This window comes from Poecilia latipinna, unplaced genomic scaffold (genome assembly GCF_001443285.1).
Source record: "Poecilia latipinna isolate Pla-1442-1.1 unplaced genomic scaffold, P_latipinna-1.0 Scaffold2940, whole genome shotgun sequence".
Classification (NCBI taxonomy): Eukaryota; Metazoa; Chordata; class Actinopteri; order Cyprinodontiformes; family Poeciliidae; genus Poecilia; species Poecilia latipinna.
This window is the reverse complement of record NW_015115556.1, coordinates 53566-66739: the sequence shown is the minus strand read 5'-3', so window position 1 is coordinate 66739 and position 13174 is coordinate 53566. Positions and strand designations below refer to the sequence as shown.

The 13174-nt window shown below is 33.9% G+C and overlaps 1 protein-coding gene across 3 annotated transcripts; it reads left to right on the top strand.

The window, feature by feature from the left end:
* Positions 1–540: 540 nt before the first annotated feature.
* Positions 541–8243, top strand: LOC106939660 (clumping factor A-like). 3 transcript variants are annotated; one of them, XM_015022145.1, is made up of 11 exons: positions 541–640; positions 729–767; positions 1646–1672; positions 1873–1914; positions 3517–3564; positions 3717–3737; positions 4621–4662; positions 5602–6006; positions 7211–7255; positions 7391–7443; positions 7796–8243. In XM_015022145.1, exons 1-10 carry the CDS (start codon positions 619–621, stop codon positions 7417–7419), a joined length of 720 nt encoding a protein of 239 aa, XP_014877631.1. In that variant the 5' UTR covers positions 541–618; the 3' UTR covers positions 7420–7443; positions 7796–8243. The 3 variants fall into 3 exon arrangements, with proteins under 3 accessions (XP_014877631.1, XP_014877629.1, XP_014877630.1); XM_015022143.1 differs by having other exon boundaries at positions 552–640; positions 726–767; XM_015022144.1 differs by having other exon boundaries at positions 553–640; positions 726–767; positions 7394–7443.
* Positions 8244–13174: the final 4931 nt, after the last annotated feature.

Sequence of the window (13174 nt, the reverse complement as noted above, 5' to 3'; positions counted from 1 at the left end):
TTTTTACTCTTACTTGAATAATTTCTTTTATTGCTATTTTTCACTTTAACTTGAGTAAAAATATGTTGAAGTTTTCTTTCTTGAGGACCAGTTTTAGGTTCTCTATCCACCTCAGAATCTAATTTCAATTACATTTAAGAAAACAACAACATATTATTCAGAAATATGTTATCAGAGCATTGCAATCCAATAGTATTGAGAGGTTAAATTAAGTCACATAAAGTCTATTTCAATTAGTAAAAACGTATTTATTTAGCAGAACTCAGCCAGTTCCTTCCTCCTGATCAAGCGCGTGGCGACAGTGGAGAGGAAAAACTGTTAGCTTAAAGAAACCTCAAGCAGAACTAGATCTAGAAGTAAAAACATTTAATTAGCACAAAAACTCAAAATAAAGAAACAGAAGCCATGACCCTGTCGTTCTCTCTACATTGGAAAAAGAGTGAAGGATTTGCAGCAGGTTCTGTTTTGGCTTCAATTTGTAAATAAACGCAGCTAAAAGTTTTTAACCGGCAGTAAAATCTGGAGGCTGTTTCTGCTTTTTTTATCTGGGACCTTTGAATATTTTAAATCCTTCCTTTTTGTTTTATTTTAGATAATTTTGAAGTGAGCAACGTTCAGATGCCAGAGGACAGCACTGATGGTGAGATTCAGAACCAGTTTATTCCATTAAAATAGTTTAACATAGTTTAACAAGGTTTTACTTTATGATCTTTTCTTTCTTCCAGCAGCTTCTGATCCCATCACAGCGTCAGACGAGGACAGTAAAGGTCAGGTTCTGGTTCATATTCAGAATAAAAAGGCCGACTGCACAAAAATACATAAAATAACCTCTTATAATATTGACTAATTTGGGAAACTATTTTATTTGGTTTAAGGACATTTACTAAGATGGCGATTTTTTATTTTTTACCTTCCTCATCCCGTACGTAGAGACAAGATAAACAATGTTCTTCGTACAACTTTCTATCAAAGTCTGTTAAATCTTTAATTTATTTATTTATTTTAAAAATAGTTGGAAGAAATAAGTCCCTCATTTTGTATATTTCTGCTTATAAATATAAATACTTTCCAGAAAATCATGGATTAGTAATTTTCATTTCCTAGAAACTGATCAAGTTGAGAATTATTGGTGGTTAACTAATTAGGAAACTGATGCTTTTGTAACAAAATGTGTTGAAATTAGAGACTTTTTGGGTTAAAAATACTGTAATAAAAGATTTATTTAAAGTTTTTTTGACCAGACAGGGGCAATAAATAAGAACTGCGTATAAATTCAGAAAAAAACAAAACACTTGAACTGATTAAATTTGGCTCAGCGATAAGATGTTATAAAGATAGAATTTAAAACTAATGCAAGTTTTGCAAATTTAATTAATTAAAAAATGGAAATTAAATGTTGCTGTTCACATATTAATTCACAATTTTTCAATGAGTTTTTGTACAAACTGATAGCAGCAGAAAGATTTCCTGTAGCAGTCTGTATTGCAGCACATCTGAAGAAGCCTCTGACTGAAGATACGTTTTCTAAGAGTTGGCCTTAATTTTCTTGATTTTATGTAAAATGTTTTGTTTTTCTGTAAACTGAACAACAAAGCAGGCAAAAATAAAAACACACTTATTAACATATTTATATTTAATTCCACAGAAACAGACAGCGTTGAAGAAATTGAAGGTAACCAAATTTTAGTCTATTAATAATTTAAATATTTTTAGTTTATTAATTATTAATAATTTCCAGCAAACTGATATATGCAGCAGGAATGTTGCTGTGAAAACTTTTAAATCCATTTCTGAATTTTTGGTCAGATTTTTAGCTCCTGATGGTCAGACGATGCAAACAACTGCATTAAATTCGTGTTTTTGTTTCTGCAGATGTAAATGATGATTCGGCCCCTGAAACTGATGCCACCTCCGGTAAATATTCATTATTCTGTTTAATCAAAAGCAAACATGACTCCTATGTTTTCTTTAAACATTCTGCTTCCAAATAGATTGTGATTACAAAATAAATTATAGTTTGTACTTCTACTGTTGTTACGCAACATAAACGTAGGATCAATCTAGATAATTAATCTGTGGTCTCATCCTTGTTCAACTCGTTTGTCTTCATAAGTAGCTGGTCTGACGGTAAATCTTTTGTTTTCTCATTAAGCTGAGCTGTTCTTCCTCCTTCCTCCTCCTCTTGCATTCCTTCAGAGCCAATCTAATCTGAAACAAGACAGGGAGGCAGAAGTTTCTCATAGCTAACAGGGAAACACCTGCAGACGTTTACAGAAATTATTTGGTAACATGATTTCCTGGTTAATGTCAAGTTGTCATAACAAAGACATTTTGAATAATGTCAACTTTGTATTAAAAGTGTCATAATTTACCAAATGACGCTTTATGACAACAGTCATAAATATTCATGAAGGCTTATTCATGTTCATGACAGGTGTTATGTCATGTTTATGACAGTGTCATGTCAGTCTTATTCACCCCCTTCAAATAAAGTGTTACCATCTATTTTCTTTTTTAGTATTTAAAATCTTGGCTGCTGAAGTCGGAGGAGATGCAATAAGCAGCACAAAGCCTTCAGTAGTTTTTGGTTTTCTATTACTGGAGCCTGATTTTTAGGTATAGAAATAAGGAAATGACTTGTTTTTTAAAAAAGAAAAAAAAAAGAAAAAGCTTAGTCAGCGCTAAAGAGCATGTTAAGTTTAGTAAGATATTATCTTTCAGGGAATATTTCTCATCACGTCTTCTACTTCCTTGAACTCAGTCATGTTTCTTAACTTATCAACTATAACTGTGGAACTGTTTCTAATATTTGGCGCAGCATGTTTTGCTTTTTGTTGAATTGAACTCATAAAAATGCAGCTGTTAAAAGATTTCACATATATAATTTTGTTCCTCTTCATTAAGTATAAAAACCATCAGAGCTGCAAGACGAAGTTTTACTGTTCGAAAACAATAACAAAGTTTTTTGTGTATTAATATTATGAACCAATGTGCTACTTTGCACATCTTCATGTATGTTTATTTAATTATTTGCACTAGTTTTATGCACTTATTGTTATTGATTTTGAAGTATTGTTCTGTCTTCATCCCCTTTTTAAAGACAAATTAATAAATTATGTTTTATGATTCGCATTTTTAAAAATATATTGGTATGTTTAGTGTTCATAAAACGGGAGACTTTGTGTCTCATCCCTTATATTAACTGATGCTAACATTTAAATCCAGCACCAACACAGAAACAAAGGTTTAAAATGTTGCTGTACTCTCCTCAGCCTTCCTGTTAGCTGCTGAAAATCTCACTCTCTTGATCTCTAAAAATGCCCTATAACTTACTTTCAACAGATTTTCGGCCCCTTAGTTAGCGCGCTGCTAGTGTTTACATAGGAGTTTCTCATTAGAAAAATCTTCTGTGAAGTTGAAAATCAAGTGATTTCTGTAAATTAGATTTTTTTTAACTGTGAACTTCTGATTAGTAGCATTACTAATTTTCCCTCTCTAATTATTATTTCCCTGTAGATGTGGAAAAGGACGAGTTTGAAGTAGAGCTTAATGGTGAAGTGGGCGGTAAGTCGATGTTATTAACATCTAAATTAAAGAAACATGCCGTTGGTTAAAAACAGCCGCTGACGTCATTAATATTGTTTCTGCTACAACTTAGATCTGGAGAAACAAAACCAAGGATTTATTAACAAATAAATGTGTAATTTTTTTTCCAGATGTAACAACTGATTCTAAAGGTAAGAGTGTGTGATAATTTCTAATAAAAGAGAGGCGGACGGTTTTCAGCGTAATTTTAGTCGTTTCTTATTTGATGGTTTTTCCATTTGATGCCAATAATTTGACCAGTTTTAAACCGGCTGACATGTTTCACATCAACAGGATGTAACCAGCAGATACTCATGGGAGTAAATTACTTGCTAAGCCAGAATTTAATCCCTCATGCAGTAATTAACCAATCAGACTCTTGTATCTATTTGTTTAGTTTAATTCCAGGTGGCGACTAATTAATATTATCATATTTCACAACTTTACTGTAGTAATTGCATAAAGCTGAAGAAAACATTGAGCAAAAACTCAGTTTTTGTTCATTTTTCATCATTATTCACATGAACTGGTTTGTACAGAACAGGATTAGATCTAATGGGAAAAAATAATAAAAAATCTGACTTTAATTCAAGTCTGAATTCTGAGATTAAAGTCAGAATTATTTTTATTATTATTTTATTTTTATTTATTCATTTTTAAGAGGCTTTAATCCTTTTCCTCGGTTTCGGACTGATCCACTCAAAAGACATCAACTGGATAAAAATTTTTGGGTTTTTTTCCAATTATTATCTAAAAACTTCACTATTTCTATAATTACTTGTACTAGATTTTCTACATTATATAATTTTCCTTTTTAATCACAATTAAAAAGCTGTCATTTATTATTACTAGACATGACATAAGTCATATCTGATCATTCAATTTGCTTTTTAAAGTCAGGATTTCATCAAAATGTGTTTATTCTCAATGCAAATTACAAATCTAAGCTGATACCAAAGTTTTAATCTTTTCCAGCTTTTTAGACGTTTAAACTGTAAATGTTGCGTTAAATGTAACTGTTTTTTTCCTCTCCAGATGAGGATGAACTGAGTGATGACGCTGATCTGACTGACAGTGGTAAATATCCAGATAATGAATGAACTGTAATTTACCAGGTTGCAAAATAATATACACTGCAAAAACACACAACCTCAAGTATTTTATGACCAGTTTCTAGTCCAAATGTCTTAGTTTTGTCTTATTTAACTTAATAGTAACTTTTCAGAGAGATATAGAAACTTGTTTTAAGTAAATAATTTCTTGACATTGATAAAAAATAAAAAGTTCCACAGGCAGATTATTTCACTTATAATGTGGGGAAATTATATTGTTATAAATAAATTCATCTGCCAATGGAACTAGTACTTTTTAAAATCAATATTAAGGGATTATTGACTTAAAACAACTTTCTATATCTTTCTGATAAGTTACTTTTAAGTCAATGTCTTATTTCAAGTGGAATAAGATATTTGCACTAGAAACTAGACTAAAAATACTTGGTAAGTTTTGGTGTTTTTGCAGTGTAAATAGGTGATATTAAATATTTTCCAGGTGCATAGTACCATTTTATAGAACAATCAAGTAACTATGTTAACTTCAGTTATGATAAAAAATACTGTATTTATTAAACATAACTTAAAATAAATTTGACACGTTAAAATTGGGCCTCTGTCTCTTTAAGAAGCACCTAATCTTTCTGACTTTCCGCCTTCAGGAAGGCCTTACTATTATCCCATTTCCAGCCATTCTGAGAAGTAGTTAATATGATGAGCTCAGTATTTCCACCAGCTGTTTGCTAATTGCTGCTGCCGCTCGTTTGAAGGAGCTGAGGCAGAAACTCAGCTGAAATAACGTTATAACATGATATAAAGCTCAAAACGTCTATTTAAATCCACTGATTTGGATAATTACCTTGATTTTATGTTTTATTCTATAAAGATATTTTAATATCTAAAGGAGCCGGATTGTTGAAATCCTTAAATAACGACTGATTGTTATTTGATGCTAAATCCACAGACACTCCAGCTGATGACGACAAGAAGGAATCAGACGAAGTCACTGACAAAGATCTGGGCACTGACAGCTTAGCTCATGAGGATGAGCAGGAGGCTGCAGACGTCACATCGAATGAGGAAGATGTACTGACAGACGACGGCGGCGACGAGAAAGAGGTCGCAGAGGACGCCGAGGCGATAGAGGAGGAGATGGACGAAGACGACGGCGTGACCTCAGATAGCAAGGATGAAGATCAAACCGACAGCAAAGTTCTGAGCGACGATGAAACTGAGACGAACCAAACCGACAGCAAGGCGGAGAAAGACGAAGACGAGCTGGACATGCTCGAAGAAGAGATGTTTGAAGATGACTCACAGACTCAGGAGCCGGACGACCTGGCTCTAGACACGCCCGACTCCACCGAAGGTAAACGCCCAACAGGTCAAAGTTCAGACCGGGAACACAGCCTGCAGTCCTACGTTTTATCAGAATTTTGCATAATTTCAGACGACAGAGCGACTCAAAGCTACAGTAACTCAAAAAAAGTCTGTAATACTTATTTTTTCTTACTATTTTTGTTAAAGCATCCAGTTATAATCTTTTTTTAATGTTTATTTTTTAAAATATTCTGTGTGACCTCTAAAAGCATTTATTTTAGTTTAATTAATAAATAGTGCCCACTTGTGTGCAATTAAATTTAAAGTTTTCTGGCAGCTTAGAAAACTTTAGTGAACAAATAAAACCATGAAGCAACTTTCTAAGCTTTAAGCCTCTTTGATCAGCCGATCATATAAAACCTGAAAGAGAATAAAGTGACTTGAAGATGAACTTTCACCTTTCCTCAAAATATTTTATTCAATGTTATTTTTGTGACACATTAAAAAATAACTGACAATAGATATCAGCATAAATGATTTCTGGAAATCATCTTTTTATCATTTTAAATTAGTAAAAAATAAATGTTGTGCACCAAAAAGACAAGCTTTAAAGTCACGCAGAGTGTTGGAGCCAGCAAACTGTTTTAAAATAAAACATAAATCTTCGGCTCAATTAAACTGACTTAAAATGCTTTCTGGGTTGTAAAATCTAGATTTCAGTGAATGCAGATACACATCTCAGCGTTATGACCAAAATGTACGTCTGCATTTGGATGTATGAAGATTTAATTGGATGTATAATTAGCAACAAAATGTCTCTTTTTCTAACCAAACGTTCAGCAGTGGAAAGTTATCGAGTCTTATTGTTTTTATTTTGACTGTGACAGCTTAACAATAATAATAAATATATTTGCAGAAAGTAAAACAAGGCAACGTTAAAGTGAACAGAACAGTAATATTCAAATTCACATATATGTGGTTGTATGAAAATATATAGAAAAATGAATCTGCTGGAGGAAATACGCCGACTTCCACATTTAACTTAACAGACTTTAACACGATTAAAGTTAAATTACAAGGCAGCACAGTTGGTAATAATTGTGTTGTTTTTACTGGAAGAGAAAGAATGACATAAGAGATTGAATAAAAATATGTATATTATAGACATGCTTTCAAAATAAACCATTTAAAGACAGAATTAATTAAAAGTTAAACAGTCCAGATGTGACATGTCAAGTTTTATCCTGTTGCAGCACAAACTTCTGACATGGACCTACTTGATGACTCCACTCCCGCAGGTAGATTTGCTTTGTTTTAGGCTCAATATCTGACTTAGTAACAGAGTTTGTCCTGTAATGCAGTAATATTAGAAAAATAAACATTTTTATTGATGTTTTTTATGCTAACTAAAGTAAACTTCTGTTTTCCTCCAATAGCTGGGAACCAGACGCCCAGTCTCTGAAGCGTGGAAGCTCTCGGATGTCAGGTATGACTGAAAATATAAAAATAAAAACATTTTTCATTGGTGTGTAAAATTAGCCTCAATTCAAGAGGAAATGAAATATCAGAAATGTACAAAAATATATTTTTCTTACATTATTTTTCAGTTGCAAAAAGAAAATTCAATGGATTTTAATGGATTTTTTCAGGCTAGGTATAAAGGAGTTTATTATCTGAACTTCAAGAGTTATGAACGGGTTTGCAATATGTTACAGCATAAATTCTGCTTTACCACAGTTTGTTGTTAAAAACTGGCCTCAATTATCCTTAAAACGTTTCTGAAAAGTGAAGGTTTTTGCTTCATAACTGGGTAAATGAATGTTGTTGTTTCCTGACAGAACGGCGCTCTGGTGTCTCCATGGTGATTTACCGCTGCCATGACAACAACAAACTAACCTGCAACTAAACTCAGCTGTCTCTCTGTTTTGTGTCTTTTTGATTTTTGGCTGCTTTTGTTTTTCATGAAGAGATATTAGAGAATATCTTATTTTCTTCTCTTTCTCCTCCTTGCTCTTCTCTGGGGTTTCTTTTAATTTTAGCTCATTTTCTCACCTGTCTGCAGAAACATTATCCCAGCTGCTGATCTTAGATCTGCTCTGTGGGTCTGATTTCACACATTGATGTGTACATACAGTCCATCGTTTACTTTACAAACATTAATGATTATTTTTTACAAGAAATTGACGAATGTCAAGTCCTTCACTGTACACAGAAATTGGCTAATAAAGTGTGAACTGTCAGAAACTGCCTGAATCTTTTCTGAGAATAAAAAGTCTGTTTTTCTTAATCATTTTGTGAATATAACTTAATTCCAAGTAATTTGTCTTTGTTCATTCACTTATTTTATATATCAATGATATTTATCAATTTTCAGAATAGAAATACCAAGACGGAGAAGATAATTTTTTGTCTCGATGTGTTTTTTATTTATTTTTGAATTAGATAAAATGCAAAATGTGATTTAAAGAGCATAGATTCTTCTGAGAGATGCAATGACATCACTTCCTGCATCCAGGTCGCCATTTTGATAGGCGGAAGCAGCTTTCATTGGATATTATTGGATTCAAAAAGGTGATAAAACTGTAAAAAGAAGTTTTTCATTACATCCAGAGAAGGTGAGCAAACTTTACTAAGCATCGAGGTTCGGCTAGAGAAAACCCAAATCTTCTAATACGGCACTTTATTCATTCAAATGTCTCTAAAAATAACCAAAACTGTGACGCGATCAGCCGGTCAGTAATATTTTGGACTGATTGCTGTAAGAATAAAAGAGGTACTTTGTACTGAAACCTGTAGATTTATTCCCACAAAGTATGAAATGTAACTATAATGCAGATTTGCAAGTATCCATCAAGTCGCTTCTGTTCATAGAATCACTGCTTATGTGGTCGTATTTATAATCTCATAATGTTAACAAACATTTGCTCATATTTTCTCAAATTTGAGCATTTATAACAATTGTTACACATCATACGTATGACTCAGCAAACACAAACGACTTGTTGACTAACTTGTAACCATAAATGAAGCAGAACGAAACCTAAATGTGTTTTGTTCTGCTTATGCATAACTCTGAGTTGGCGCTTGTGAAACTGAATAAGATAGAAAATATTTAAATCTTTACCAGAGTTTTCTAGAGTGAATATGGATCTTAGCTTGGAAGCACATCAGGAAAAAAAACTCCAGTTAAGATAGAAATGTTGAGAAATTTTGTCATTTATAGATTTTGCAACTTTAATTGTGAGTCAAACAAATTAAAATGGATTAACCCAGACCAAAAACATTTTAACATTTTAACTGAAATACACAGAAATTTGTAAAAGGTGCAAAAATTAGTTTAGGTTATATTTTCAAGTTGTGAGCTTTGAATCATTTCAGTATCAATATTAATCATATATAGGTTTTGTTCTATATCAGGAATGTCAAACTCATTTTAATTTTGGACCAAATAAAGGACTAGATACAGAATGTATTGGTAAAAACTCATTAACAAACTTATAAAATGTAAATAAAAAGCTATTTCTGCCTTCAGTAAAAGTTCTTCTAAACGTTAAATAATATTGAACATCTTTTCACATTGATGCAATTTGGCAGAATGCTGATAAAAACTGATTCAATTTGATCAATAAAACAATATTTAAGCACATAATTGTTATTTTTGAAGGTTTTATTTAGGTGTCCTGTCAGACTTTAGAGGACCACATGAAGAGTTGCGGTGGGCCAGATTTGGCCCCCGTGCCTTGAGTTTGACACGTTTTACATAAACGGATCTTTAAGCAGCTCTTGTGAGAGTAAACTTACACAAAACTGTTTCTAAATCTTCACTTTTCTCTAAAATAGACGTTTTTAACGCTTGTCTTTATGTGATGATTCAGATCTTTGCACTTTTCTTACAAGTAATGCGGGAAAAATGTTTCATTCAAGCAGAACCAAAGAAGAGAACACGGGGAAGTTTTATTGCTTAAATTTTTAAAAATATGTTTCAATCATGTTTTCAAAATGAAGCATGTGGAGAAATTCCTTTATCAGGATGTTTTACAGCTAATTTGTGATTTAAACCAGATCACCGATAGAAACGTTTCCTGTTTTCTCTGTTTCATTTGCATTTTCCTGCTTCAAAGGAACTTATTCACACCCTGTTCAATGACCAAAGCATCATTAATAGCTGTTGACAAGATTAGCAACTATTGTCTGATCCAACTAGAACAGATAATTTACTGCGTAGAGTAGTGAACAGAAAACAGGAAACATCAGGTCACAGTTTGTTTGCCATGTGTTTCACCTGCTGTACGTCATGTTCACCAGTGTTTTTATATATTATAAATAAAAAGCAGCAAATAAATTACTCAAGCAAGAGTAAATAAAACTATTTGTTCCACTGGCAGATTATTTCACTTTTAACAAAACATTTTCCTGTGTTTTTCAGGATATAATTTATCAATAAAACTAGTATTTTCAACAAAATAAAGGAATTATTAACTTAAAATGAAGTCCTATATATTACTTAAAAGTAATGTGTAAGTTAGTTTTCTGTTATTTCAAGTGTATTAAGATATTTGCACTGCAAACTGGACCAAAAATACTTGTTTTTGCAGTGTGGATTAAAAGGAACTCAGCGTTTCAGCTGTTTCACAGTTTTCTGGAAGTTTGTTCCAGATTTGTGGCGCATAGAAGCTGAATGCTGCTTCTCTGTGTTCGGTTCTGGACAGAAGTTGATGGTTTATTCTTTTCTAAGTTCATTAATCCATTAATCAGCATCGCCACATTCGCTGCATCCTAATTTTTGTAAAGCATTTCGTTACTTTTTAAGCGCTGATCCCCAGCAGGTGTGTTGAAGTGGGATGAGTCGGGTTACCTGATGCCTCAGGTTGGTGTTGTGGAAGAACGACTCCTGACCATGAAGTTTCTCCCAGCTGATAAATGAAAACCGGCCTGCAGGTCTGCAGAGGTTAACCGATTCACACACCACAGAAGACGGGGGCAGGAGGGCACTTCCTGCCAGATAAAGGAGGCTTGTTTCAAAATGTCCCCTGATTGGTTAATGGGGTCGCGGCTGAGGCCAGCAGCAGGAGGCAACTTAGTGGACCCTGACTGATATGCATGTGTGTCTCCATCTGTTGGGCTGGGATGTAAAATAAAGCTTTGTTCAGGTGAGTTTCACACAGAAGCAGGCAATGGGTCGATATCTGTGAGAAGGGATTTACCTTCACCTGAGACGTGCAGACCTGACCAGGTGTGGAAGTACATCATGTTCTGGTCACTTCCTGAAGCTAAACAACAGTAAACTTATGCTAAACACAAAAATATGAAAAAAATTTTCATGTTCAGCAGCTGTGATAAGTCTGGAATAAACTAGCAGAATTTACCAGAGGCAGAAGACGGCGCGATTTTAAAAAGAAACTCAAGCAGGTTGAAAACAAACCAAGTATTTTTCTGCTGCTAAAAACGGATAGTTTTAGTTATTTCTTGAATAAATGTTTTCTGTTGAGTTTTTTAATCAATCAATCAAGTTGATTTGCATGACATTTCAGCACCAAAGCAAAGTGCTTCACATCATAAAAACACAAAAATACAAAGTCATAAACACACAGCCAATAATTGATGGATTACATTTTGTCAAGTACTATCATTACACGTTAAAATGTTGACTAATGTTTCATTTATTATTTAATTTTAATTCTTCTAATATAGCAATGTATTCTGTTGTGTGAGGTTGTTTTTCTTTGGTCATAGGATGAAATTATGCTAATTCCTGCATTTGCATTGCTATAAATCTTGGTAACTTTGATTAATATTCACTATCCTAATCAAATAAAATTACCGTATTTTTCGGACTATAAGCCGCTACTTTTTTCCTTCGCTTTGAACCATGTGGCTTACAGCCCGGTGCGGCTTTTCTGTGGATTTCTCTTCGTCCACCAGGGGGCGGTTTAGCAGGAAGTGAACCATTGGAAGTCAAAATTGGAACTCAAAGAAGAAAGCACTAATTTTCATTTTGAACAAGCACATGCTAGCAGCAGGAGCGACGGAGAAATGTTTTCAAACTCAAACGCCCTCATCATGGAAACACGATGCAGCTTTAAGTGGAAGGCTAAAGATCTGGCAGGACAGGAGGGAAATGGAGCTGCAGCAGTAAGTTCATGAACGAATGCATGGTTCGGTTTTCTGTCGGAAAACCGAAAGCGGCGGAGATACCAGCGGCTTATTATTTAACGTTTCCAGTTTTAAAAAAAAATAACAACTTTGTGGATGCAGCTTACAGTGAGATGCGCTCCATACTCTGGAAAATATGGTAAATTAAATGACAATCAAGTAAATAGTTACTCCAAAACTGACATCTTAGATGCATATTTTAGTCTTCAGTCTAATTAAAATGTTGTCTCAACTATTTATTGCGACATAAACTCCACCCAACGTTTGTCAGCCATGAAGTCTTGTTGAGAAAATTTACCCAACGTCCAGTTCTGGTTCCTCAGGGTTCCTCTTTGTTTCAGAACGTCCAGGTGAGCTCCAGTCATTCAGAACCAAGCTGGACCAGACCGCGATGCCTTAAAAGTGCCCCTAATTCTTCATCTGGACCCCGTCCCGGAGTCCAGGGCCGGTTCCAGCTCGGTTCTGATTTCAGGACGTGTCGCAGTCGATAGATGCAAACTCATGTTCTGCCCTGATTCACACAGACAGCGGGAAAGTTTCATTTCAAAATAACAGCAAAGAAGGTCGCCGGGTTTTCCAGAACGCCGGACGGTTTTACTTTGTTTTCACAAAAATAAAACATGTCTGTGGAATCAAAGAGAAATCAATCGATCTGTTTTCTTTTCCTGCAAAGGAGTGACATTTAGTCTAAATATTCCTGTTAGTCATGATACGTTAGTGATGCTAAATTTGAGTGATATCAACTACTGTTACTAACAGATTCTGCTTTATTTTGATCTCTAATGTCAGTTTTACAGAATGTCTTTAATTTTGCACCATATTAACAGTCTACTGCTTTCTGTCATAGATAGATAGATAGATAGATAGATAGATCATGTCTGTTTTTATCTGATCAGACCTTTTTCTCCCAACTTGTCTAAATTTTCTCCAGCATCCTGTAAACAAACCCCATCGTGTTTTTTCTTCAGCAGTGGAGTCTTGTGCAGTGACAAACAGAGTTGGGTAGTAGCTTGTTACATTTACTCAGTGGTGGAGAAAGTACTCAAAAAATTTACTTAAGTAAA